The sequence below is a fragment of the Canis lupus genome, chromosome 26 (assembly GCF_003254725.2).
Source record: "Canis lupus dingo isolate Sandy chromosome 26, ASM325472v2, whole genome shotgun sequence".
Classification (NCBI taxonomy): Eukaryota; Metazoa; Chordata; class Mammalia; order Carnivora; family Canidae; genus Canis; species Canis lupus.
In genome coordinates this window covers 10,627,253-10,653,460 of record NC_064268.1, presented here as the reverse complement: position 1 = coordinate 10,653,460, position 26,208 = coordinate 10,627,253, and the positions used below count along the sequence as shown (strand labels likewise).

At 45.2% G+C, this 26,208-nt stretch overlaps 1 protein-coding gene across 7 annotated transcripts in view; it reads right to left on the bottom strand.

The window, feature by feature from the left end:
• RPH3A (rabphilin 3A) overlaps nucleotides 1–26,208 on the bottom strand; it is a 264,940-nt gene that overhangs the window by 57,427 nt on the left and 181,305 nt on the right. For 6 of the 7 annotated variants that reach the window (XM_049101684.1, XM_049101685.1, XM_025474013.3 and 3 more), the window contains 2 exons: nucleotides 7,568–7,656; nucleotides 3,333–3,344 (listed from right to left, as the gene is read on the bottom strand). In XM_049101684.1, the coding sequence (XP_048957641.1) occupies nucleotides 3,333–3,344; nucleotides 7,568–7,638 (83 nt within the window). In that variant the 5' untranslated portion in view covers nucleotides 7,639–7,656. The remainder of the gene's footprint in view (nucleotides 1–3,332; nucleotides 3,345–7,567; nucleotides 7,657–26,208) is intronic. The other variant, XM_049101687.1, reaches the window with a different exon arrangement.

The following is a 26,208-nucleotide window of genomic DNA, read 5'->3' as shown; positions in this document are numbered from 1 at the left end:
ACCAAAGAGTCAGTCTATTTCCCTAGCTGTGAATCCTTCCCAGACCTATGACTTGCTCCAGCCAATAAGATGCAGGGGAGTGATGATGTGCCACTCCTGAGGCTGAATTTGCAAAAAGACTTGTGTGTTTCTGCTTCCTCTCTTAGCCTTCCACCATAAGCATGACAACAAGCCCAGGACAGTGTGCTGAAGGATGAGAAGCATGTGGAGCAGAGCAGAGTCATTCCAGCCATGGCCATCCTAGATCAGCGAACCCTTTGATGCATAAGACCCATGCAAGACCAGCAGGGCCACCAGCCAAGCCCAGAATCCTGAGAACAAATAACTGTCATTCTATGTCACTGAGTTTTAAGATGGTTTGTCACACAGCAAAAGCTAACTGATACATTATCTGCTATGGCAACCACACAAAAAAGGTGAAACCTGTTAGAGTCTCTGCATTTATTTTACAGTTTGGTGTTATTTGAAATGACCAGTTGCATAAACTTCACTATAATATGTTGAATGCTTTCAGCCACTAACAGTCTTTATCCAGCTCTCCTCTTATCTGTCTTACATATTTAGCTTCTGAATTAAACTTACTCAAAGAAAGAATTTTGCCCCTAACAAAAAGTTTAAAGATCACTGCAGCAGACCTGCTCATTTTCTAGATGACGGATGCTCCGAAGAGAGAAGGGAATTGCTGAGAAACATGCGTGAGTCAGAGACTCAAGAAACTGGCATCCTGCCCATGCTTCATTGGCCACCTAAATATACCTGCTCAGGTGCGTCTGGAGAGGGTCAGAAGGATCCCTCCCACCACAGCCAGGATCCATGGCTCCGGTGCAGAAGGAGATCCGTCCTGACTCCTGGTGGAAGTCCCTCACAGGTGTCGCTCCCTAAAACACTGGAAAGGCCAGACTCCCACCTCCTTTTGGCCTCCCACCTTGATTCTTCATTTCATGCACACAATAGTCACATAATAAATACCCACCAGATGTCTCTATTAATAAATTATAATTCCCAAAAGGAGTGGGATGATGGAAGTGCTGTCGGGGCACGAAGGCTCTGAAGCATTAAATAGCAGCAGTGTGCAGAAAATTAATCCTTTTTCTTTCCTTTCTTCTTCTCCACCCCCCTTTTCCCCCAGGATGCCAACATAGGCAGGTGTCAGCAGGAAGTCTCTTTACAGCTCAGTGAATGAGGTTTTAATGAATCTGGGAGGGAAGGATGGGGAAGGAGGGGCTGCTACACCACACAATAGTTTGCATATGCTTTGCTGGCATAAAGGCTCTTTTGGATGAAATTTACCCCTACCCAACTAAAGGCGGTGCAAGAGGGATGCTGTGGCCCCTGTGCCCTCTTAGAACGCTAAGTGGATCTCAGGCTCTTGCTAATCATTTAAGTCAGGCTGAGTTCTTCTCAGGTCTCCTAAATTTGCACACTACCTCTCATATTTGGACTTTGCACATGCTGTTCCCTACTTGGAACTCCTGTCTCTTCTCCATCTTGCTACTCTGTCACCTGGTCCCAGTTTACATGTCACTTATTCCAGGAACTCTCCCATCATGACCGCCAAGTCTGGGCTAGGTGCTTCTCCTTGTGTTCCCATGGCCCACTGTGATTCTGCTATCACAGTGACTTGCACACTTGTGTATTTGTTGCTGGCCGGCTGTTTATTTGTTTTTAGACTCCACTAGATACATACACTCTGGCTATTCCTGTATTCCTGGTGCTTGGCACAGTGTTTGATATGTGGTTGGCCCTTGGTGAGTATGTGTCAATGAAGGAAAGAAGGGGGGGAGGGAAGGGGTGAAGGAAGAAGGGAAAGAGAATGAACATATACCCTACCTTTTGACTTCCAGCACTCAGGGAGCCTCCAAGAGCCTTGGTACCCTCTGGAGTCACAAACTTACCTTGTAATGTTCATATTTATGATCTGGCAATGTCTCAGCATCTCTCCCTGGATGTCTGACTAATATACTCATGATATTCATAAAAAGCTGATCTTGTCTGGCCAGAGTCTTACCAGCCAACAACAGAGATTGTAGAACATTCAAATGGTCTTTAGTCATCAGCTTGTTCAAAGCCTCCATTTGACAGATAGGGAGGGCAGGTCAGAGTCAGGGAAAGAATCACCCCAGATCACCTAGATAAGTGTTAATCAGTGTTAAGAAAACCTTTAAGGATTCTGGGCCTGATGATGTGGTCACCTGGGTTCAAAAAAGCTGAAATTATGCAAGTAATATATATATATATTAAAAATGTATATTATACACACATGTTACATATATAATATATGCAGGCATTAATATATATTACAATACAGGGTATATATAATGTATATATACAACATGTATGTGTGTGTATGCAAACACACAATGTATATATACACAAAGGTAAGGCAAGGTTGTAAGTCACATATGCCTCTGACTTTGCTTGGTGATTTACAGTTTACAAAGCTTTCCTGTGCATCTCATACGATCCTACCACCACCTGAAGAGGGAGGAAGGGCAGGGTAGTAATACCACTTTACAAAGGAAGGAGCCAGGATTCAAGGCAATGAAGGGCATGGCTCTGGGCCACACTGAAAGAGTACCAGCGCAGGACCCAGACCTGGGTTTTCTGATGCCAGACCTGGTGCTTTACTGCTGGCTCTGTGATAACTTCCCCATCTTAGGAAGGGTAAAAATGGCTTTCCAGAGCTTCTCAGTGTGCACACACAACCAAAGCCGGACCTGCTCTGCAGCTTGACTGTTCATTTATTGGTACAGCATCCAATCTGTCATGCATATTGAAGAAATGAATCCAATTTTTTTTTTATGAATCCAATTTAAAACACAAATGTTGTAAGCAGAGACAGGACCTCTGCGTCAAAGGCACTTCACTGGGAAACCAGAATGACCTCCCATAAGGTGACAGAGATCATATGTGTGGCACATAACTTCCCACAGACTCTGTTCCATTTCTTGTCACCTTTTATTAATGATAGCAGTTATGTGAGCTAACATTGTCTTTAGCTGAGAACATCGTTCCAAGGTAAATGCTGCAGAAGTGGGCACAGAGTGGTCAATAAATTTGCTGGGATCCCACAAATTACGAGGATGAAATTGAGGGCTCTCCTAAGTAATGCTTTTCCATCCTTTACCAAGATCATTCTTCGAAATATTATATATTTTCTTTTCTCAAGAAACTTTTCTTTTGGTTTTGGGCATTTTTTTTTTTTTTTTTTTTAGAAATGTAAAACTTGCTAGTTCCTTTGTTTAACCAGCTCTCTTTAGAGCCAAAGCTAATTTGATCAGAAAAGTGATAAAATTCAGTTTGTAAAAAAATCAAAGTATCAAAATACTCACTGTTCTTTATCACTGAAGGAAGGCAAAGAAAGGAGAGAGAGAGAAAAAAAATGAATAAAGTTAGGAAAGACATCTCTTAACAATGCCAACACTGTCTGGATGCAACAACCATAGAGTGTAAATTGCAATGACTTACTTCTGGTTTGGTTCCCCCAACACCTCCCCGCCCCCCGCCCCAGTCATTATTATCTTATTTCAGCACATCTGAAAAAGGCTGCTGCAATGTAGGGCTGTAAACTCCTCAGCTCTGATTAAAATGACCAGTCAGTTCAGCTGATTATTTAACTGAGCTGATCGTTTATATATCTGAATAATGGATTTTGGGTACTGAAGAGAAATCACCTAATGATAGCTTGACCAACATCATCCTGGGGAATAAGGAAGACATGGAGGGGAGGGCCATGAACCCCAAACAGTCAGCAGGTCATTCATTTGCAGCGCCCCAGTTTGGGAAAGCAAGTTCTCCAACTCTAGAAAGGAGACCAGCATCTCCATTTATTAGGTGAGCAATCATAGATGTGTCATGGCCTCCTTTTGTGCCTCAGTGTCTGCTCCCGACCCCTGGTACTCTGTGGCTTGCAGACTTGAAAGCTATAGAGAAATAGCAACTTTCAGGCAACAGCATTTCTCCCCACCTATTCCCAACACGGGGAGCTGAGCAACTGCCTTACCTAAGCAAGAAGCAGATGCGTTCCCATCTTTTAAACACAATCACAATTGTGTTTTCAAACACTGTCATTAGATTCAAGGAGGCTGAGAGAGGAAGGTATTTGAAAATCACAAAAGCATTTGAAAATCACAAAAATGGTAAATGTCTCTGGCTGGCCAGCAGTTAATTAAGACTAGATTTCTTAATTTACTGGAGAAAGACATTAGAAGCATCTGCATTAGCTGTAGCAGACTAGCTAGCATGTGTGATGACTATAATTCACCCATTAGCATTTATTTGAAAAATAATTTTAATATCTCAAGGAAACACAGGAGCAAACAAGGCAGCCGGATGCACGCAGAATACAAGATGTTTCATAGGAGCCCAGGAACACTTTAATGAAACCGCGTCCAGACTGTTTGAATAATTCTAATTTAATTGTAGGGCAAATTGTTTGGCTTCATATTGACTAAAGTAAACTCTGATGGATGGAATTTTTAATTAACTGACATTTCTTAAATAAAATAAATATTTTATCCCCATCCACCCTTCAGGCAACTGTTTATCTTACAGAGAAACAATTTTGGGTTGATGGAATACTCTCTGCAAAGTAAGTTTGGCTCCAAGAGTACACCATGGGAAGGGCTTGGCAGCCTAGAAGTTTCCTCCTGACAAGGAAGCCAACAGAGTTCCATGGTGCCTTCCAAACTGTAAAATCATAGAACTGGAGGTTTTCGATGGAAGTAAACAGACAGGGGCTTTTGCTTCAGAGAATATGGGTGGACTAAATATTCAGAAAGACCCTTTACCAGTATATAACTAAGTCCTAGGTAAATTAGAGCAGACCCTTAAGAAAAAAGATTTATTTAATTATTAGAGAGAGAGAGCATGAACAGGAGGGGCAGAGGGAGAAAGATTCCCAAGCAGACTCTGCACTGAGCATGGAGCCAGACTCGGGGTTGGATCTCAGGACCCTGAGTTCACAACATGAGTCGAAACCAAGAGACTGATGCCCAACTGACTGCACCACTCAGGCGCCCCAGGGCAAAACCTTTTTAAATGCAGTTCTGAGATTGCTAGAAAGTGAGGGAATTCTCCAACACTGCCTTTCCTTGCCAAACAACTGAATGAAACAGACTTTTTCAAAATAAAGACTTTTCCTCTTCAAAAGATTCTGTTAAGAAAAAGAAAAGGCGCATCATAGACCAAGAGAAAAGATGTGCAAAATGTGTATCCTAAAAAAGGATGTTCATCTATAACATATGAAAGAAAAACTTGTACAATTTAACAAGAAAGGAATGACCTGATTTTAAAATGGACAAAAGGTTTGAACAGATATTTCAACAAAGAGGTGACATGAATGGCAAATGTTATATAAGATGTTCAGCGTTATTAGTAGGCAAATGCAAATGAAAGCCACAGAGAAATGCCACTTGCCCACCCACCAGAATGGTTAATGCTGGAAAGACTGATCATATCAAGTGCTGGGGAGGAGGCAGAGAAGCTGGAACTTTCATATACCTTCTGGTGGGAATCTAAAATGGCACCACCAACTTGGAAAACAGTCTGGCTGCTTTGTGAGAAGTCCAGCATATACCTATCATGCAAGTATGACAGTCTGCTTCCAAGTAACTACCCAAGAGAGGGGTGCCTGGGTGGTTCAGTCAGCTGAGCACCTGCATTAAGCTCAGGTCATGATCCTAATAGGGTCCTGGGATCGAGTCCCATTGAGGGCTCCCTGCTCAGTGGGGAGTCTGCTTCTCACTCTCCCTCTGCTCCTCCCCACTGCTCATGCTCTCTCTCGTCTCTCAAATAAATCAATAAAATTCTTTTTCTAAAAAAATTAATTACTCAGGAGAAAGGAAAGCATCTCTATAGGAGGTTTTATTAGTACTGGCCCCAAACTGGAAACAGCCCAGAGTCCATCAGTAGACAAACAGATAAACGGACTGTAGTATATCCATGCAATGAAAGAGAATTCAGCAATACAAAGAAATTAACAATTGCTATGCAAAACAGTATGGATGTTTTGGAACAGTAAGGATGGGTCATGAAATAAACTATGCTGAGAAAAAGAAAAGAGACATCTCTTCCCCCAAAAAGAGCTTGCACTATAAGATTCCATTTGTATGAAATTCTGGAAAGTGCAAACTAATGTATAGTTACCAAAAGACCAGCAATTACCTAGATATGGGCGGGGGAGGAGGTGGAGGAAGAGGCACGAGGGAGCTTTTGGGATGGGTGGATTTGTTCTTCATCTTGACTGCTGAGACAGCTTCATGGGTATACACATGTGTTTTTACAATTATCAAATTGTACTTAAAGTTGTACTGTTCAAGGTACATATTTATGCCTTTGTAAGGCAATTTTTTGAAAAGGAAAAAGAAGACCCAGCAAACAGAATCCTGGACAGTGAACTGTGAGCAGTAAGTCCAAGGCAAATACCAGCACTGTGTTCCAGAGTCTGATCTGAAGCTCAATCTGAGACCCCAACATTGAGCCAGGACCCTCTGAAGGAGCTAATGTCACTCTGGGTGAGTGGCACTCCTGACTCCTGGCAGGAGCAAGAGTGCCAATCCCTCTGAAGAAAAATATCCCTGACATAGATTCCCAGGATTCTCACAGATGGAGTTCGCAATAAAATCATCAAGCGTTCGAAGAAACAAGCCATTTTGAGTGAAAATCTACAGGAATGATAAACAGCAGACTTAGATTGCCAGCACTACAGGCAATGGCGTCTGGTAAACTTTTAACAATTGATGATTTATCAATGGGAAAAAGCCCCACTGAATGTAAAAGTAGGAAGCAGCAGTGTATCATTATATACACAGTATAATATACATAACACGGAGAACACCAAAACGTTGTAAAATAATTAAGCGATTAATTTTGAGTACTTATATCCTTTATGTTTAATATAATTTAATGGCAGAATTACAAACTCAATTTTTCAGAATGGCTGTGTTTAATAACCGGCCTGCAAAATGCCTGAAAATGTATCAGCTCTCATGAGCTAGAATGGTACAGATCCAATGTGTCACTGATTCGGGTATGATAATCACTGGATTATTCTGTAATGTGAAGTTACGTTTATGTCACACTGCCCAATTGTTAAATAACCAGGCCGAAAACAAATAGTAAGAAAACACTTCTGCAAGTCAGAGTCAGCTGATGGCCTGCCAGTTTGTACCCTGTGACCTAGTCCAACTTTCCTTATTTGATTGATAAGAAAACTGAGGCCCAGAGAGGGGCAAAGACTCACCTGTGATCACACAGTAAATGAGCTCAGATCTAGAAGCAGAGCCAAGCCTGATTCTAACCAGCAGGTCAGTGCTCTTACCATTACACCATGACACCCCTCTAATATGGACATGCAGCTCAGAATTTCATCTTATTATTTCAACCTTCAGAGCAGCAAAGTCAGCAAAGTTTCTGTGACGATACCCCCACCAGGGCGGTTTTTTTCCCCACTCCCAGGAAGGAAATTCTATTTTTTTCTTGGCTACTCTTTTCTTCCTTCAAGTTTAGAACCATAGGGACTTTCTGACTCCACATAAGCCACTCCCAGGAAGATGCAGCTACTTACTTTGACTGAAGAGGTCGGTCACTGGGACACATCCAACGGTTAGAGTTGTTGCTAAATACAGTGTCAGTCATGGCTGAAATTCAGTGCTCCTGGAAAATAGGAACCCAGAGAGGACATCACTCAGTTAGTTACCCAGCTGCTCTTTATTTCTCAAGTCCCTACTCTATGCCAAGCACTCTAGGGGATGCAGAGAAGAAAGGGAACTACACCCAGCTTCTCTACTTCCTAGATGGGGAAAACTCAGGCCCCCAGATGGAAATTCCTACTGAACATCACAGCTTCCCTGGTGGCAGAAAGGGATCAGAATGGAGAGCCTTCTTCCTTAACTGCACATTCTTCTCATTTACTAACCCAAGGAGATGTGTCTAGCAAGGGAAGGGTCATCAGAGTTCTTAATTCCTGTCCAAGGTCTTCCTACTGGGGGATGTCATTGGATTTATTTCCTAGTCCACTTGGCTTGGTGAACTTTGGGATCCGAAACCCTGGAGTCAATCCTGGCCTTATTTTTTTTAATACTTTTTAACGCCCAAGTCATCAGAAAATCATGTTGGGTTGATCTTCATAAAAGACCCAGAATCTGTCTACTACTCTCTGCCTGGCTCACTGCGATGCTGATCCAAACCACTACTATCTGCTCCTGCTCCTCTTCACGGATCCTGCTGCTTCTACCCTTGGCCATCTTCAGTCCATGCTCCACACAGCAGCCAGGATCTTCACAAACATAACTCACAGCTTATAAAAACAGCACCTCAACAGTTAAACACAGAACTACCGGGTAACCCAGCAATTCCACACCTATCTACCCACCCAAGAGAAATGAAAGCATGTGTCCACACAAAAATTTGTATGCAAATGCTCATAGCATTTCATAATATTCATAATATCCAAAAGATAAAAACGACTCAATATTCACCAACTGATGAATGGACAAACAAGATGCAGTGTATCTATGCAATGGAAAGTCATATAGCCATAAAAAGGAAATGAAGCATTGACAGCTGCCACCCAGAGGAACCTCTGAAACATGATGCCAAGTGAAAGAAGCCAGTCACAAAAGGTCACATAGTACATGATTTCCTTTATAAGAAATGTCCAGAATAGGCAAGTCCATATTTTGATTGCCAGCGGCTGGGGGAGGGGAAGGGAGCTGGAGGTGATGGCTATGGGGTATGGGTTTCTTTTGGGGGGGAATGGGAATGTTCCAAAATTCATTGTGATGATGGTTGCACAATTGTATGAAGATACTTAAAAGCCACTAAACTGTCTGCTTTAAAAGGGTGAATTATAGGATATATGAACTCTATCTTAGTGAAGTTGGGGGAAGGGAGATGGTACCACCACTTTGGAAAACTGGCAGCCCATTAAAGCTATAAACATTCATCTACCCTACAGTTCACGAATTCTACTCTTAGGTATATACCCAAGAGGAGAATGACCACGTTCTAAAACACGTACAAAAATGTTCATAACTTTTTTATTCATAACAGCTAAAAACTAGAAACCATCCAAATGTCCATCAGTAGGAGAGAAGCTAGATAAATGTGGTCTGTACACACAGTGGAATACTGGTCCACGATAAAAGACAAACTTCTGGTGTATCTAACAGTGGGGATAAATCTCGCAGACATTATGCTTTATGAAAGAAGCCAGCAGCAAAAGAGGACACTCTATTTAATGGTGTTTACATGAAAATTAAGAACAGACAAAGCTATTTGAAGGTTGTAGAAATCGGAGCAAATCCACCGCTAACTTTGGGGAGGGTATTGTCTGGGAAGAGGCAGGAGGGGGCATCTGTAGGGTAATAATGTTCTGTATCTTGATCTGGGTGACACATACATCTGCAAAAGCCATGTGTACACTTTCTGTCCCTTCCCTCACCCCTAATAAGGTAAATCAGCCCCTGTCACTCTGATTTCCTTTTCTTCATAGCTCACATCCCTCCCCAAATGTATTATATGTCTTGTTTGTTTGCTTAGAGTCTGCGTCTCTCATCTCTAAACGTGAGCTCCTAGCAGAACGCATTCTGTTCTGTTCTCTCTTAATCTCCCACACCTCACACAGCACCTGGCACATAGAAGGCATTTCATAAATATTTGTTGAATGCATGCATGAGTCTCCCTCAGCACTAAGGCAGTCAGCTGAACTGAGCCCAGCTTCTGGCTCTGCGAAGCTCTCCGCCTTGCCCCTCCTGCAAAGAGTATAGGGGGAGAGACCAGGGAGACTACATTTAGTTAATTACAAAAACCCCAAAAGCTTCAGAAGGTGGATCACTGCATCCAGAGGGTCCTGACTTCCCTGAAGGTTTTAGTACAACCTGGCCTTGTTTTCTGGGATGCTGAATAGTTAGTTGGAGAAGCCGGGAGGTGAACAGGGACAGTACTCTCCCTCCTATCGTGCAGTTGGAGGGGCTTTGAGGGGCTGAGGGCTGCACACGTGGGAGGGGAATTTCTTATAGAAAAGCCATTTCACCTGCTCCCCTGTGGTTGATGTAATCTTCCCAGAGTCATACAATCATTTCACTGTTTCTGCTTGGAAAATAGAAAGAAAGGAGGGACTCCTATGGGCGCTGAGAGCCTCGGGCCCAGGTAGTCCCAGGTAATGGGCTTCCTCGGCTGCCCCTGGACTGGACTCAGAGCTTTCATTTGGATACCCTGCCTCCTGCTTTGCAGCAGAGATAAAGCTTCCCTCGGAGAGGGGGGGTGGTCCCAGGAAGCAAGGAGGGCTGGGGCAAGGGTTATACAGTCCCCTCCCATGAACTCTGATCTCCAAATTCTGCTGCCCTCAAGGTGGAAGCTGGCTGCCCACCCTCTCCAGCATCCAGTCGTGCACACCAGGAGTTCATTTCCTATTAAAATTCTGCCTGCAAAGAGCAAGAGCGCTGGCTGACAGCCTTGTGGAAAGCACCCAGCTCCACCCTCCAAGCCAGAAGCCACCCTGGACAGTACGGGTTATTTCAGCTTGGCCGTCCAGGGTTCTCAAGGCACTTCACATCTCAGGTGCCAGTCCAGTGGGTGCCCCGGTCAACTGGGCCTGGGCCAGAAGAGTGAATACCTGAGTCACTGAGGCATTGAACACCAGCGGAGTGAGCCCAGAGAAGGGAGGTCATGTGTCCACAGGCAGGCCCTCACTGAGGGGTAGGGAAGGGGGCAGGAAGAGGGGAGGGCTAGCAGGTACCACTGATGTCCTTTACAGGAGGGGCGCATGCTAGCATGCTCCAGAGCTCTCCATGGGATGGAGCTGAGGCCACATCCCCCACTGCCCTATACTGCTTCCCTGTCCTAGAAATCCCATCACAGGTTCTGCTTCTAGAGAACTTGACTTCATGTGAGAGAAGAAGGGAGACTTTTGGGACAGTGACGTTCTGATCCCTGAGTTCATCACCCTGGGCAAGCCACTTAATCACCTTCCTATCTGATAGGAGATGATCCTAAGAAGTTCTCCTACCTGCCCATAGATGATGCTCCATTAAGTCCAGCCAAGATGTCAGGTTTGAGTTAATAGAAGGGGAGAAAATCCAATGGTAAGCCTCTGACATTTTCAGATGCCCCCTGTGCCTCCTACTGTGTGCTACAGAGAAGCCATTGCCACAGTGGACAGGAGGCCTGCAGCCCCACACAGGAGCAGCAGAGGGAAACCCACCATTGATACCAGGAGCAAAGTAGAGATGCATGTGTCAGATAATTTATACAGGATTACGTCCTAGGACCCACAGAACCTTGGTGTCACCACGCTGGTGAGTTTAAGTACCTACCACGGTCCCTGACATGCTGTGAGCACTTGCAGAATGGGAACTGGGAACTCCTCTTTCCTACTTCCCCTAGACTATATAGTTTATCCAACAATGATGAGTAACATTTATTGAGTGTCAACTGTGTGCAAAATTCCATGCCTTCACCATTTGCTTTAATGGTAAGTGATAATATCCTCATTTTACAGGTAAGAAACTGAGGCTCAGACTGATGAAGCCACTTGCTTAATAAATTACACAGCTACCAACAAAGCAGAGCCAGGATTTGAACTCTCTCCAAAGCCCATGTGCTAATCACTACTCTGCTCATACCTACAGAACATTCCCCCTTGGTTTTAGATTGTTCAATCCTGATGAGTGTTTGGTAACCATCAGCCCCTGACTGTATTCCCACCTCTCAGCCTCAGAAACAAACAGAGACGTGCCCACCCAGCCCCCGGCCCTGGAGATGCTGAGAAAATCACACATTTCAGCTCAGTCAGGCCAAAGTCATGGCTCAGATCCAGGCCTTCAGCTTCAAGTTCAGAAAGGGTAAAATCACTGCCTCACCAGAAGCCAGAGGCTCCCGCTCTTTTTCCTGGACACAGATGGCCTCCCAGTCCTGGAGCAAGTTCCAAGGAACAATCTGCTTTCCATCACAAAAGCAACAACAGCAAAAAAAAAAAAAAAAAAAAAAAAAAGCAACAACAGCAATAATTGACAGTTCCCATGTCAAGGGCTTGCTACATGCTAAGTGCCTCTCAAGTTTTATCTTGTTCAGTTGTCATGACAGCCTTCGACATAGATGTTCTTATCCCCATTTTACAGATGAGAAACTGAATCATGGAGAGTTAAAGTGGGCTTCCCAAGGTCCTGCTTAAAGCATTTCTATTTAGTAATCTGAATGCCTGACACTAAGTGCTGGTTTGAGGGCGGTGCACCTATGGATGGGGGAGTACTACACAGCTGGAAAGAATAAAGAGATTATTTATGACAGATGCGGATGCATCACTAAGATGAACTGCCTGGTATGAAGACCAAGAGGCAGGATGACGTTCCAGAACAACACCACTTTTTGCACAAGGGAAGACAGGATACATGCACAAAGTATCTCTGTAGAGAACTAGCATGAAGCAGAGAACATTGCTTGCCTCTGGGGAGAGGAAGTGAGTAGATGAAGCTGAGCTGGGAAGGAGAATTTTCATAATATACCCCTTCAGACTTGCAACCATGTTAGCGATCTAAAAAGAAATGAACATTTAGATTTTTTTAAATGTAATTTTAAAATAATAAAGTGCTCCAGTGGCTGCCCATTATAAGACCTAATGCCTCCTCCATGACTTCAAAGAACTGGTAGGCCCCTCCGCCTGCTACCTTCCTTGTATCTCTGACCACACTCCCCTCACACTGGCTCTTCCAGCTACCAGGCCCTTGCCTCTGCTGTTCTCTCTGCCTTGGTGGCATCTTCCTCATACTCTCATGCAGCCGATTCTTTCTCATACTCTGCTGTCTCTGCTCACGTATCACGTCCTCCAGGAAGCCTTCCCTGACTCTGCTAAGTCACCTCCTCTTAGCCCATTGCTTACTCTCACTGAATATTTCCCTTAAAATACTTGTTGTGATTTGCAATTATTATTTTTCTTCTTTATTTACTGCGTATCTACCTATTCTGTAAGCTCCATGACAGCAGGGCTGGGTCCAGATTTGTTCAATAGCTGTACATCCAGTGCATGCAGGGCCAGCTTCATGTGTCTACAACCTAGGCAGTCGCCCAGGGCTCTGTGCACGGAAGGGCCCCGAACCTACCTTAAAGCTCTGCTGTTATCATCTTTAGATTTGTAATAAGATTTGAACAGAGGGCCTTGTGTTTTCACTCTGTAGCCAGTCCTGAGTACGGTATACAGTAGATGCTCAGTAAATCTTCACCGAAGCTCGGTGAGTGCAGTGGGCACTCAATAAATCTGCATGTAAGTGGCAGAGCCAGGCCCATTCCAGATCTGCCCCCCTGCACAGCATGGTGTTAGGCAACATGCCACGTCGCATCTAAAACTACCATGAACACTCCGTCCCAAGCCTGAAAAAGCCAGATTCCAGAACCTTGCCTTTCTCCCTCTTTGCATTTTGTTCTGCCTGCTTCTCCTTGGCACTGTTTGCTCAGGAACTTCAACCACCAGAACCTCCTGGTCTTCTGTCGCTTTCTGATGAGCTGAAAAACCAACCTTGAAAGCCCATTTAGCTTCAGAGCTGCAGCAGGTGTCTGTGACAGGCCGGCAGGAAGGGGCACGGGGCACCTGAGGGCATTGCAGGGAACTGGCGGAGCTGCCACTGCCTGCGCAGAATTGCAGAGTTCGACGCCATGCTCGGCCTCCCAGCCCCACAGTCTTGGAATTCACCCAGATGCTTCACAGCAGAACCTGCAGCCACCAGCTTGGATGGCGCCCAGTCACTTCCATCTCTCTGTGTCTTTTTCCTGTCCCTCTCCTCTTCCCCTGAGGAAGCATATCACTGCTCAATTAGAAATCTGGAAAAACTCACTCAGATTATCTGATGGTGTGGGAAATGCAACTTGTATCAAGGACCTCAAACAGGGAGAGTCTGGGGGTGGGTGGGACATTCCAGGACATTCCAGGTCCCAGCTGAAAAATATCTTTTGTTTGGCCCATGCAGTGTTTTGTTCTGTTTTGTTTTTTAAGTAAAATCATGCCAATATTCTAAAAGCACAGGATTTAATTAAAAGTACAGATTGCCAGCTTCTGTTGAGAAATAGGAAGAATAAAAAAATATTTATAGAACATCTATTACTATGTGTGAAACCCTGTTCTAGGCATTGGGGATCCAAAATCAAAGCAAACAAACAAGAAGGAGGAAAAATCACTGTCCTTGTGGAGCCTACGTTTTAGTGGGAAAGACAGATAATAACCAAACAGTAAGTCAAATGTAAAAGGCATCAGCTGGTGATGAGCATTTTGGAGACAAAATAAAGACCAAGAAGGGGGACTGATAATTGAGTGGGAAGTTTGGGTTTAAATAGGAATTCAGAGAGGACTCACTGAGAGATTATATTTGAGCAAAGATTTGAGCAAAGGGGGTAATGGACTTAGCCACGTGGATTATCTGAGGCAGAGCATTCCAAGCAGAAAAGAAAGTAAGTGCAAAAGCCCTGGGGTAGGCATGTGCTGCTAAGTTAAAGAAATGGCAAGGAGGACAGTGGTTGGATGAGAGTGAGCAAAAGGGAGATGGGTAGGAGCTGAGATCAGAGCAGTAGTGGGCGGAGGAAAAGGGGGCACATCAGATCATGAGGACCATTTGAGCTTCCACTCTGAATGATATGGAAGCCATGGAAAAGCTTTGAGAAGTGAGCTGAATACATTCTATTCCATCTCAACCACACATACAGCTTTGATTTGCTGAGTTCTTGGGGTTCCAACACACCCTAGCCAAGGCAAGGACAAGGGCCAGCAAAGGTAAAGATGACAGTCTCTTGCCTTGCCAACCACACACGATGGAGCTGAGTGCCGCTCCACTTGCCCACCTGCCTTGCCATTCCAGGCTCCTGTCTCAGAGCCACAGTGTCCCCTATATGGCCAACTACAGCCAGCTTCATCGAGAGGATGCAGGCTGCTGTTGGCTTCTCTTCGTTTCTGGAGCCAGCTGGGACATCTCCAGCCTTCCCAGAACCTGGCTAAGGCTGAAATGGCAAGGCCTTGGCTCCTTCCATGCTGAACTGCTTGGTGCCTGAGACAAGGAGAGAGACAGGCCTGGGAGACACTGGAGATAAAGGCTCCTCTATGCTCCTGGTCTTGAAACAAAGCAAACTCACTGTCACCTCCACATGGTTCTCCCACAGCCACACAGCAGTAACCAATGATCCCTGCCATGAGCCTTTAAAGAGTCCCACGGGACAGTCCTCATTTTATAGGGTTTTCAGGCAGGCACAGAGCCTACCCCCTGCTATTCTTTAAGTAACTTTGGCAGGTGGCAGAGACCACACTGTAAGGGTCACAGTCATCCTAACTGTTGCATTTGCCCCATCATAAACCACTCACTTTCAGCCAACATACAAGCTGGCCACAGATGTGAACAAACCCACATAAGATCAACCTAGACCAAAGAACCACCCAGCTGAACTCAACCCAATCACTGACCTAAACACTCGTGAAATAAATTAGTGGTTGTTGTTCTGAGGCCCTAATCTGTGGAGTGCTTTGTTATGCAGCAAAAGCTGACCGATAGAGCAGCCCATTGTGATAGAACAATAGCTGGCCCTGGATTCTGGGATGCTACCCTAGTTCCCCTGATCATTTTATTTTTCTGTGGGACTCTGGCAAGTTATTCTGGGCCTCAGTATTTGCATCTGTAAAATGAGGGCATAAAAATGTCCATCTCTGTTATATTTACCTTGCAGAGTTGTTAGGATGCGCCAATGAGTTAACACATGTGCAGGGACCTTGTAATTTAAACTCCTTTTCAAGTATTAGGCAAGGAGGTCATTGCTAATATTATTTGAGGGTGCAGCTGTGGAGGAGAACAAAGGTCTAAATTCCAGTGTTTGTTTAGGCTTGAGTGACACATTTCAGTGGATTATGTGAGGTAGAGATTTCTTGGTTTTGCCTGTTGGCATTTATCTCTCTTTCTAGGTGGGGAACAGCATCCCAATTTTCCCTCGGAAAACTTTCCCTCTTTCAGCATCAATCTGTACAGCTTAGAAGGAGCTCATTCATTCTGGTCCCTATAAGTGGACCAACTTTCCTTGTCCAGCCAATCAGTGCATTATAGCCCATGAGCTATATAGCAATTAGTCTGGGGATAGCCACATGATCCAATCTGGACAGATGAAGGCCTGTCCTAAAACTTTTGCTGGAACTCTATGGAAAGAAGGATTCTTGGGGCATCTGGGTGGCTCTGTGGTTGAGTGTCTGCCTTCAGCTCAGGTCATGATCCTGGGGTCCTGGGATCAAGTCCTACATCAGGCTCCCCCTGCAGGGAGCCTGCTTCTCCCTCTGCCTTTGTCTCTGCCTCTCTCTTTGTGTCTCTCATGAATGAATAAATAAAATCTTAGGAAAAAAAGAGAGAAGAAAGAAAGAGAGAGAGAAAGAAGGAAGGAAGGAAGGAAGGAAGGAAGGAAGGAAGGAAGGAAGAAAGAAAGAAAGAAAGAAAGAAAGAAAGAAAGAAAGAAAGAAAGAATTCTCTTTTCACTGGGATTGCTTAGCTGGTAGAACAGAATCCTGGAGTTATTAATCACTTTTGCCACCACATGAGAAAGGCCTGCCAAAGAATAAAAGTGGAGCTGAGAGATGGAAAGAGACTGAATCCTGATGATGCACTAGAATGCTGGATCCAGCCATGCCTGAATCTATCATGGACTTTTTGGCAACCATGAGCCAAAATGTTCCTCCTGTTTTTCTTCCTCAAGTCCATTTGAATTGAATTTTTGTCGTTGCAATCCTCCTGAGCTCTACATGTCTTAATAGACCAGCTACATTAGAGCAACCAGGGATCTCAAAGGCAGCCCGAATTGGCTGAGGCCTGGGGTGAAATATACCAGCTTTCAACAACCCCCTGGAACCCCCCCCACCACCACCACCCCGCATCAGAGGCACTGCCACCCAAGCTCAGGCTTTGCAGGAGGACGGGAAACATTTGCAAAGCTTCCTCACCAAGGCCTGCTGAGACCCTGCACTGACAATTAAAATTCAGTGACAATAAACAGCACTAATTAAAAGCAAAACTAAGTACTTAATAAGACAAATGAGGTGGCAGTATTAAAAGTCAGGATGAGAGAGCTGGCATTAATTAAAAACAAAGACTAATCTCTTCCCTCCTCTGAAAAAGCTGTGTCTGTGTGTGTCTAGAAAATGCTCAGATTTGTTAATGTAGTAAATGCCATGGGAAGAGGAAGATTCTGGTATTGGTTCTGCCTGGGGGTCAGGGTGGCAAGGGTCTTCCTAGCACAGGGGACATTTGGGCCAGGCCTTAGAGGATGAGCAGGAGCAGTAGGACAAAAGTGAAGGAAAGGATGGGGATGAGAGTGAGCAAAGACAGAGGCTTCAGTGGACACAGTATATTTCAGGAATGGAGAAATTCCTGGGAATGGAGCCTGGGGTGATTGGAGGGCCAGGGAGGAGGGGGAAATGGGACTTAAGAGAGAGAGCAGTCCGTGATTAACCCCATTACCTAAAGCAGTCTCCACCCAGACAGCCCTGCTTGTGTTTAGGGATCCAGAGGCTAAGACCACATCCTCTTCCAGACAGTTCAGCAGGGTGACCTAGGGTATGGGTGTGGGGACCAAGCCCATCCAGCCACTTACCAGCCTGACCAGCGTATTTGCCTCCCTGACCCTCAGTTTCCTTGTCTGTAGAATTAAATCTCAAATTATAATTATTGTGAGGATTAAATGAGATGGTGTATGGGAAGCCCCCAGTTCAAGTCTGGCACAAAACACCCACTCGTCAAGTAGGAGCTATCATGAATTTACATTATTAGTATTATTAATAATGACCTCAGCCACATTTTCCTAAAGAGACAGGAGCCAGCTCTAGCACTAGAAGGAAATGTCCCAGCCTTTTTGAAGCCAGAGTAAGTACATGAAGCATGACGATGATGACTAATGGAAATAACAGTGTGTGATATTATCATATGATGATAACAGTTTAACTGTACTAAGCAAGGGTTGTTTGTTGAGTCCAATGGTTGTTGCTAGTGCTGTTGACTAACCCTGTGACCGGATTACCCTTGCCTCTCCCTGGGAAGCTGGGAGTGGCCACATGACCTGCTTTGGCCAGTAACCATTCCCAGGTGGAAACGAAACCATTGCATTCTTCACCACATTCCCCTTTCTCTATCTTGACAATCAAGGATGTATGAGGATGGAGTCACCCTCAGCCGATGTTTCTGTGGGAGGACAAATGCAGAGAAGATACCCCCTACTAACCCACCACATCCGAGTGAGAAATAAATCTCTGTTGCTCCAGCCACTGAAACTTTGGCGCTTATTTGTTACTGCAGCAACAACCTAACCCACCCTGTCTGTGTGCCCTACAGGCCAGGACTACGCTAAGTATTTCATGTGCAGATCTCATCTGAGCCTCAGAACAATCCAGAAAACACTATCTTTTACTACCCAGTTTTACAGATCAGGAAACTGAAGCCCAGAGAAGTCAAGTCCTTTGCCCAAGGATACACAGTCAGGGAGTCACAGCAGGATGCACATCCACACACGGAAGGCAGGGGAGAGCATCCAGAATTGATCTTCCTGGGAGATGTCTCTTGCTGGACTGCGGCCCCCAAGCCTTTCCTTCCTCCCCTGGGTTATGAATATCTCCATGCCCTGAGTCTACAAATCCAAATACTGAACTGTAAAATGCAGACACTTACAGAATGCTCTCCAGGGCTCCCTGCACAGTCCAGCCAATTACCAGATTCCTTGATAAAGCAGAAACTTGCCTTTGTTGTGTTGTTAACCAAGCTTATCTCTGCTCCAGCTAGGCTGTGGTGTGCAAGGAAAAGAGGAAAAGCTCAGGACTGATTTTTGTGTTTGCGCATGCATGCCCAGACACACGGGACCCCAAACAGGAAAATGTGATGATGAGCCAGGTCTGTGTATTAAAACAAGTCATTTAGCTTAATGGCCCCTGGCTGCCACTCAGGCCCAAGATGCAATGAAACTCATTCTGATTAAAACCCAGCTGGAACGGACTTATCTGCAGCCCTAAATCTCATCATGCCACGGAGACCTGTGCCATCCTGACCCCTCCTCTACCTCCAGGACAAAATAGAGGAGAGAAGGGCATTTATCCCTTAAAAAAATGACAGCAGGCCTCATCCTCACAGCTGAAGAGCATTTTCACAACTCATGGACGAGAGACATAGCATTTCCATCTTACAGATGAGGAAATGGAGGCCCCAGTGTGTCAAGGTCACACTGGTAGCAAGTGGAATATCAAGGACACAGACCTGGGTCCTCTATAATTGAGCCTTCTAACCACCCTGCTCTATTGACTATTGATGCAAATAATATAATATTTGGCTAAGCATAATATTAATTTGCTGTTTTCAAATGGCAAATATGGTTGCATAGTGGCAGCACTGTACGGTCTAACCCAATAATAAAAATAGCTTTGCTGGATATTTTCTATTCACCCTCCACCCGGCTCTGTGCGCTGGGAGAATGTCCTGTGTGGTATTGGTGGCTCTCCTGCCCTCTGGCTCTTGGATTTTTCTAATGGGAGGCACCAGCAGATGACTGGAGGAAGGGAAGAGAGAGGCTGGGACATTTAATCCCCCTGGACCCCTCATTCTGGCCACCATGGCTGTTGGGGGTCACAGTACCTATCAGGAGAACCCCTCCATACAACTCTTTCGCTTCTGAGTCCATAGGTGTTCCCTTCCTGCCCCTCCAGGCCTAGAGATGGTGATGGCTCCCTCTGTTGGGTGCTGGGCCATTGAGCATCCAAGACCTGCTAGATTGACTATAAATGTCTCTTCAGTTAAACTCTCCTCATTTATTCCTCTGGGCGTGCATCCAGTTTCTGGGTGCCTGCCACATGCCAGGCACTGTTCGAGGTACTTAGCTCACCTAATCTTCACAATGACCTGATGAACGATAATTACTCCTCTTTATAGATGAGGCATCCAGAGTACAGAGAAGTCAGGTAACTTCTCTCAGGTCACACAGCTAATAAATGATAGGGACACATTTAGAATCCCAGCAGTGTGGCTCCAGAGCCTGTGCTTATGACGAGTTCACTCTCCTGCCTTGAGGCTCTGTCCTTAGCAAAGATGGGATGGCACAGAAATTAAGAGCACCAGCCTTCATGGGCAATTTACAAAAAAAAATTGAGGCAGGCTCTGACATTACTCCTATTCCTGAGGCTCATAGTGGTATGCTAATTTACCCAAGGTCACCAGCCAGGAATGGTGGAGCCAGCCAGCTTAGAGACCCCAGTGTGTCTCCCTTCAAATGCCAACACTCTTAACCACTACTCTGGACCATCACTCTTATAACACAGCCACCTGGACAGACCTGCCACCAACAGGAGTGAGGTACAGTGAGGGAGACTGGCTTAGGTAAAGAATGGCTTTCTCATCCTCAGAAGTATCAAAAGGAGGGTGTGCTACTTTGAGGGGTGAGGAGCTCCCATTGCTGGAAGTAATCCAACACAGACAGCAAAACTACTTGTTGTGGCTGCTGTAAAGAGGGTGATGTGCTTTTCTGAAATGGCCTCCCCTTTCTGCATTTGGAAAGCAGCAGCTCAAGCTCACGGAATCCTCCCAGTCCAGTCATATGTGGGCAAAACTCCTTGCATTGACTCCCTGACTTGGCCTGACTCTCTTATCAAGCAGGCAGGGCCAGTGTCTTAAGACAGAAAGATTAAGTACTCTGACCTTGGGTGCTCCCTGCCCCAGGAAAATGCATACTTTCACTTCATCCTTGTGAAGCAGAGGCAATTAGGGCCCAGGAAAGGCTCTACTTATTTTCTTGCCTTGGCATAACACACACACACACGCATATACACGTCACCCTCATTTCACCATGGTACAAATTTAATGACAGAATTTTCCTTTGAGAGCTCAGGCTTTGGAGTCACATGGACCTGGGTCCAACCCTCCCCCCCGCCCCCCCACTCCAATGCTAAACCCAAGCTGGGTGAGTCTGGCAAACTTTAATAGTTTTCTTAGAGGCTCAATCTCCTCATTTGTAAAATGGGTGCTGTGACAGCCCCTACTTCCTAGGGCTGGTGAGAGTGGGAGTGGAAAACAGAATGGTAAAGACAACTGCTCCCAGTGCTGGCACAGGTGTTACCTAGGTGTTCTTCCAGAACCCCCTCCACCCAAAAAATAATGGGTTAGAATCTCCAGCCAGGAGGATACCTCTTGCCTTGCATACACAGTGTGGCCATGGCCCCTTCCCTGGGGTGTGGATGCTAAGAAATCTGAGACCACTTCAAAAAGAACAAAAAGCTTCTCTTCGTTGCCATGAATAATAGATCTTGAAGACTTGCCTCCCTCCATCCTCTATCCTGCCCAGGGCCTCCTGGCGCTCCAGGTGGGAGAAAGTAACAGAAAAAGGAATTTTGGTTGGTGTTGGCTGAAGAACCTGAATGAACCAGAAAGTTCCTGTCTCTCTCCCTGTGTCCCCATAGAAGCAGCCATCAGAATATCAAGTATGGATGGAGCCCTCTGTGATTTACAAAGCCCTTGGTCTTCATAGTTGCCTGGGCAGGTGGGCACTAGGCCCTCATCCCTGGAGGCCGAGGAGTGCAGAGGTTGAGAGGGGCCAAGCTGCCAGTGCTCAAAACCTAGCTCTGTGTCTTCCTATCTGTGTGTGAGGACAGTCACTTAACCTCTCTGTGCCTCACTTCCCTCATACGAAAGCCAGAGATGACAGTAACAGTGAGAACAGTATTTCCCTCAGGACATCAAAGGATTAAATGAGTTAATACTTTTTAAAGAGATTGGACCAGTGCCTGGCACATGGTTGGCATGAAATAAAGAGGAACAAGTCACCCTGGTCACATCTCTGGGGTATAAAGGCTGGTAGTGACACCTGTAATAGCATTATTGTCTATCAGGTGCCAGAGGCTGCACTATGTGCTTTACACACATGGGCTCACATAATGCTTGCAAAGAGACACCACTGAGTCCCTCTCACAAACAGAAAAATTAAGGTTTGTAGGGGTTAACTAGCTTTCCCCAAGATTGAATCAGAGCTAATAAGTAACAGGGCTGGGAGTCAGGCACAGTTCAACTTCACTCATCTACCATCCTCTTCCTCCTGCCATTCCCCTTCATTGAGCCCCCAAATCAACAGAGAGTATTCATTCTGTTCCAGCACAGCCATATCTAACTTAATCCTCATCTCAGTCTTTAGCTCCATTTTGTACTAGGAAACTGAGGCAAGGAGAGGTTAGGTATTGACCCAAAGTCTCCAGCTAAAGAGATGGCAGAGTGAGTATCCAAACCTCAGATGTCAGAGTCCATTTTTATATGCACCACACACGTGCATGTGCACATACACACAATACCTTCAGATACATCAGACAAGTCACTGTCCATCCTTTGACTTGAAGATCTTCTGAAGAGACATTACATTAAAACTATATCTGGGGCGCCTGGGTGGCTCAGTTGGTTAAGTCATGGGTCAGATCGTATCTCGTGATCTCAGGGTCTGGGGATTGAGCCCCATGTTGGGCTCCTTGCTCAGCGGGGAGCCGGCTTCTCCCTCTCCCTCCACCCCTCCGCCTGCTCGTTCTCTCTCTCTCTCTCTCTCTCTCCCTCTCAAATAAATAAAATCTTTTAAAAAACTACATTTGAAGCTGATCTAGTTTCTCTTCTTTTCAAAGCTACTCACTCTAGTAGGTGAAGCATTTTATTGCATTAGGGTCTGACATGGACACACAGACCCTCTCAACATCCAGATTTCCAGGGACTTACATGAGCTCTCAAAAGTGTATGAAGCCAACAGCAAAAATGTGGAACACAGGCCATGGTCCAGTTTGTCCTGGGGCAGCAAGGGAAATGGTTAAATTGATGGCCCTCAACGATCATGCCTTCCACCTTACGTAGTTCCTTCAACACTCAGTCTGGACTTAGCTTTCTTTGGTCAATGGGAAATCAATAAATATGACACAAGCAGAGTTGAGGTCCTCATTAGAATGCCATGGACTAAGATATGGAAAGGTTGGCTCCCTAAAAGAAAATTGGAGTGTTGGAATCAGGAAGAGGAGGAACACATGTCTGCTCCTCATCCCACCTCCCTCGCGCCCCACCCTCGTGGAACTGTCAGTCTTGTGGAGAATGATTTCTGTGAACTGTGGGAAGCTAAGCCATGAGTTTCTGGGTTCTAAGTACATTCTGGGGTTCTCCCAGGTGGAGAAAGCCCACCTGAGGGAGAGGTCAACCCAGAAGAAAGCAGAGCTAGATGATTGGAACTCAATCCAAATGCTATTTTTGAGCTACTGGATCCAGTAAAGCCTCAGCTGTGTTGTGGACTCTTCTATTACATTAGCCAATCAATGTCCCTTGTATCACTTGAACTAGCCTGAGTGAGGCTAGTTGTGAGGTGAGAAAACACTCTCATGACTCTTAGATGGGCACCAATCCCATTACGAGGGGCCCAGTCTCATGAATGCAGTTAGCTCTCATCACCTCGCACAGTGAGGTTTACAATTGATGAAATCCTGATTGATACAATTTACAATTTTACAATTGAGTGAGGTTTACAATTAATGTAATTCTGATTGATACACACATACACACACACACTCAGAATCGATTCCTGTGACTTGCAGATTCTGTACTTGTGAATTTGCCTACTCACTAAAATTTATTTGTAACCCCCAAAGCAATATTTGTAGCACTTTCATGGTCATTTACACACACACACACACACACACACACACACACACAGAAGCCAGAAAAAAACTGAGTTGCCCAACATGCAAAAGCCCAACCAGCTAAAGTCTAACTGGTGACTCTGCCTTCAGCTCTCATACTGTACACAAGTCTATTTTTCAAGGTCTTGTTTAGTGCCACGTTGTTTGCATCTTCACTGGTGATTTCACTGTTTAATATGTCCCCTATAGCACAGAGCTGGGGTGCTGTCTGGTGTTCCTGAGTGCAAGAAGGCTGCGATGTGCCTTATAGAGAAAACATGCTTGTAAGATAAGTTCATGTGCCATGAATTACAGTCCTGTTGGCCCTGAGTTCAATGCTAATGTATCAACAATACTATATACTGGTATGGAGTGGATGTTTGTGTCCTCCTCTCAAGACCCAAGTGTTGAGAACTACCCCCATAATGTAATGGTATTAGCAGGTGTGGCCTGTGCAAGGTGATGAGAGCTAACTGCATTCATGAGACTGGGACCCTTGTGATGGGATTGGTGTCCATCTAAGAGTCATGAGAGTGCTTTCTTACCTCTCAGCCCCCTGCCATGTAAACACACAACAAGAAGTCAGCAGTGCACAGGCCAGAAGAGGATCCTCACCAGAACCCAACACTGCTGGCACCCTGACTTCAGGCTTCCAGCCTCCAGAGTGGTGAAAAATAAATTTCTGTTCTTTATAACCCATCCAGTTTAAGGTAGTTTGTTACAGTAGCCTGAACAAAGACGCGTTTGAGTAAGATGTCTTTAAACAGAAACACATAAAATAAAGGATATGCGTGGATCGGTTGGTGAAGTGTGATGAGAGGCTTACGGGGACCTAACCCCCTATTTCCCTCAGGAGCAATGATTCAGTATTTGCTAATTCAGTGATCATGGTGACTTTGTAGAATGTAACTACTCCAAATAATGTGAATCCACTTTCTCTCTCTCTCATATGAATATGTATGTGTGTGTGTGTGTGTGTGTATACATTAGTACATTATATGCATAATGTGTAACAATATGTCATATATCTTCTGAATATGTGGATGTTTATATATATAATATACTAGACTAATCAGCAAGTGCTTCTACATTTCCACTTTTCCTTCTATGATAGGGACTATCAAGTGGGGCAAACACTTAGTAGTTTGATCTGTTTTCTGTTTTATTTTTTTAGAATGTGGTTGAGGCAAGGGGTAGATAACGAGATAATTGATGTAAAGAGCCAATTTGGGAGGAAAAGTGCCAAGGACCTACAAAGTACTGTCATTATGGCTTGTCTCCTGGCCAACTTCTCCCATGAGACGCCCAAGGTGCATTTCAAACCCCGTTCATCCAACCATTCACCTTTCTGGAGCAGAACGAGGTGAACTGGTAGAATGGAAACCAGCCAGTGGTGAACACATTGGTTTGGGGATTCGCCAGGGATGGAAAACTTACAGGAATTGTCTAGCACATTCTGTCTAGCACTGTCTAGCTTTTCTGGAGTCTGATCGGATAATGAACGAGGGCTGGGAGCAAATGGGTTTCTAAGTGTCTTTGCAACCTCTAGTGTCCACGGCACACACTCTGAGGCAAAAAGTTTGCAAGCGAGCTGGGGGCAGTTGCCAGTGGGTTCCTCTCCAACCAGGCTGCCAGCTCAGTTTCTACAATAAACCGGGTCACTGATGAGGGCTGATTTGAGGGAGTACGAAGATCCTCGTCTTTCAAAGTGGAGGACAAGTGAAGAGTGTGTCCCGTTGGCCCTGATTTTTAGCTCTTTTTGAGAAAAGAAACTTGAGGAAAGAAAGGGATGCATGAAGGTCCTTTCTATCTGAAAGATGAGTGGAGGCCTTGCAGCTATCTGTTTTTGGTCTGGTTTGAGTGAACAGACTTTCGTATGAAAATCAAGAAAGGAAACAAAAGTGTCCCCTAACAAGCCTTCATGGGACCTAGGGACACAGAAGTCCTGAGCAGAAGACCAAGCTCCTGGAAAGCCAACTGATCCTGGGAAAACTGAAGCCAGGGTCTGAATCTAGAGGCATGAGGTGGAGGTGACACTCAGCCCCTCCAACAGCCACTTCACCTGGTGCTTCTGGAGACATCCTCAGAACCTCTCCTCAATCATTACCCTTCCTAGGAAACCAACCTGTGTTCGGCTAAGGGACCCATAAGACAGGGAGTGGCTAAACCCAGACACTTCACTGGCACCGTCCTGGCTCAGTCCCTTGCTAGCCTGGAACCCTGGGCATGTTCCCTGGCCTCTCTGTACCTCATTTCCCGTATCTGGAAAATGGGGATTACAAATGTTCCTTCTTCTCAGAGCTGATTGATGAAATGAGGCATGCCAAGTCCCCAGCACGGTGCTGGCCCATACTAAATGCTTGGTAACTGGTAGCTCTCATTTCAGAAAAAGAAAAAAAAAGTCAACTCTAGCATGAAGTCCTGGTTGCCAGGCACAGCCTGTAAGGTCTGAACTTAATACTCTTCTCTTCTGGTTTCTTCCACCTTCAGCGCCTCATGTCAACTCCCAGATGTTCATCTTCAAACTGATGAGCTTTGGT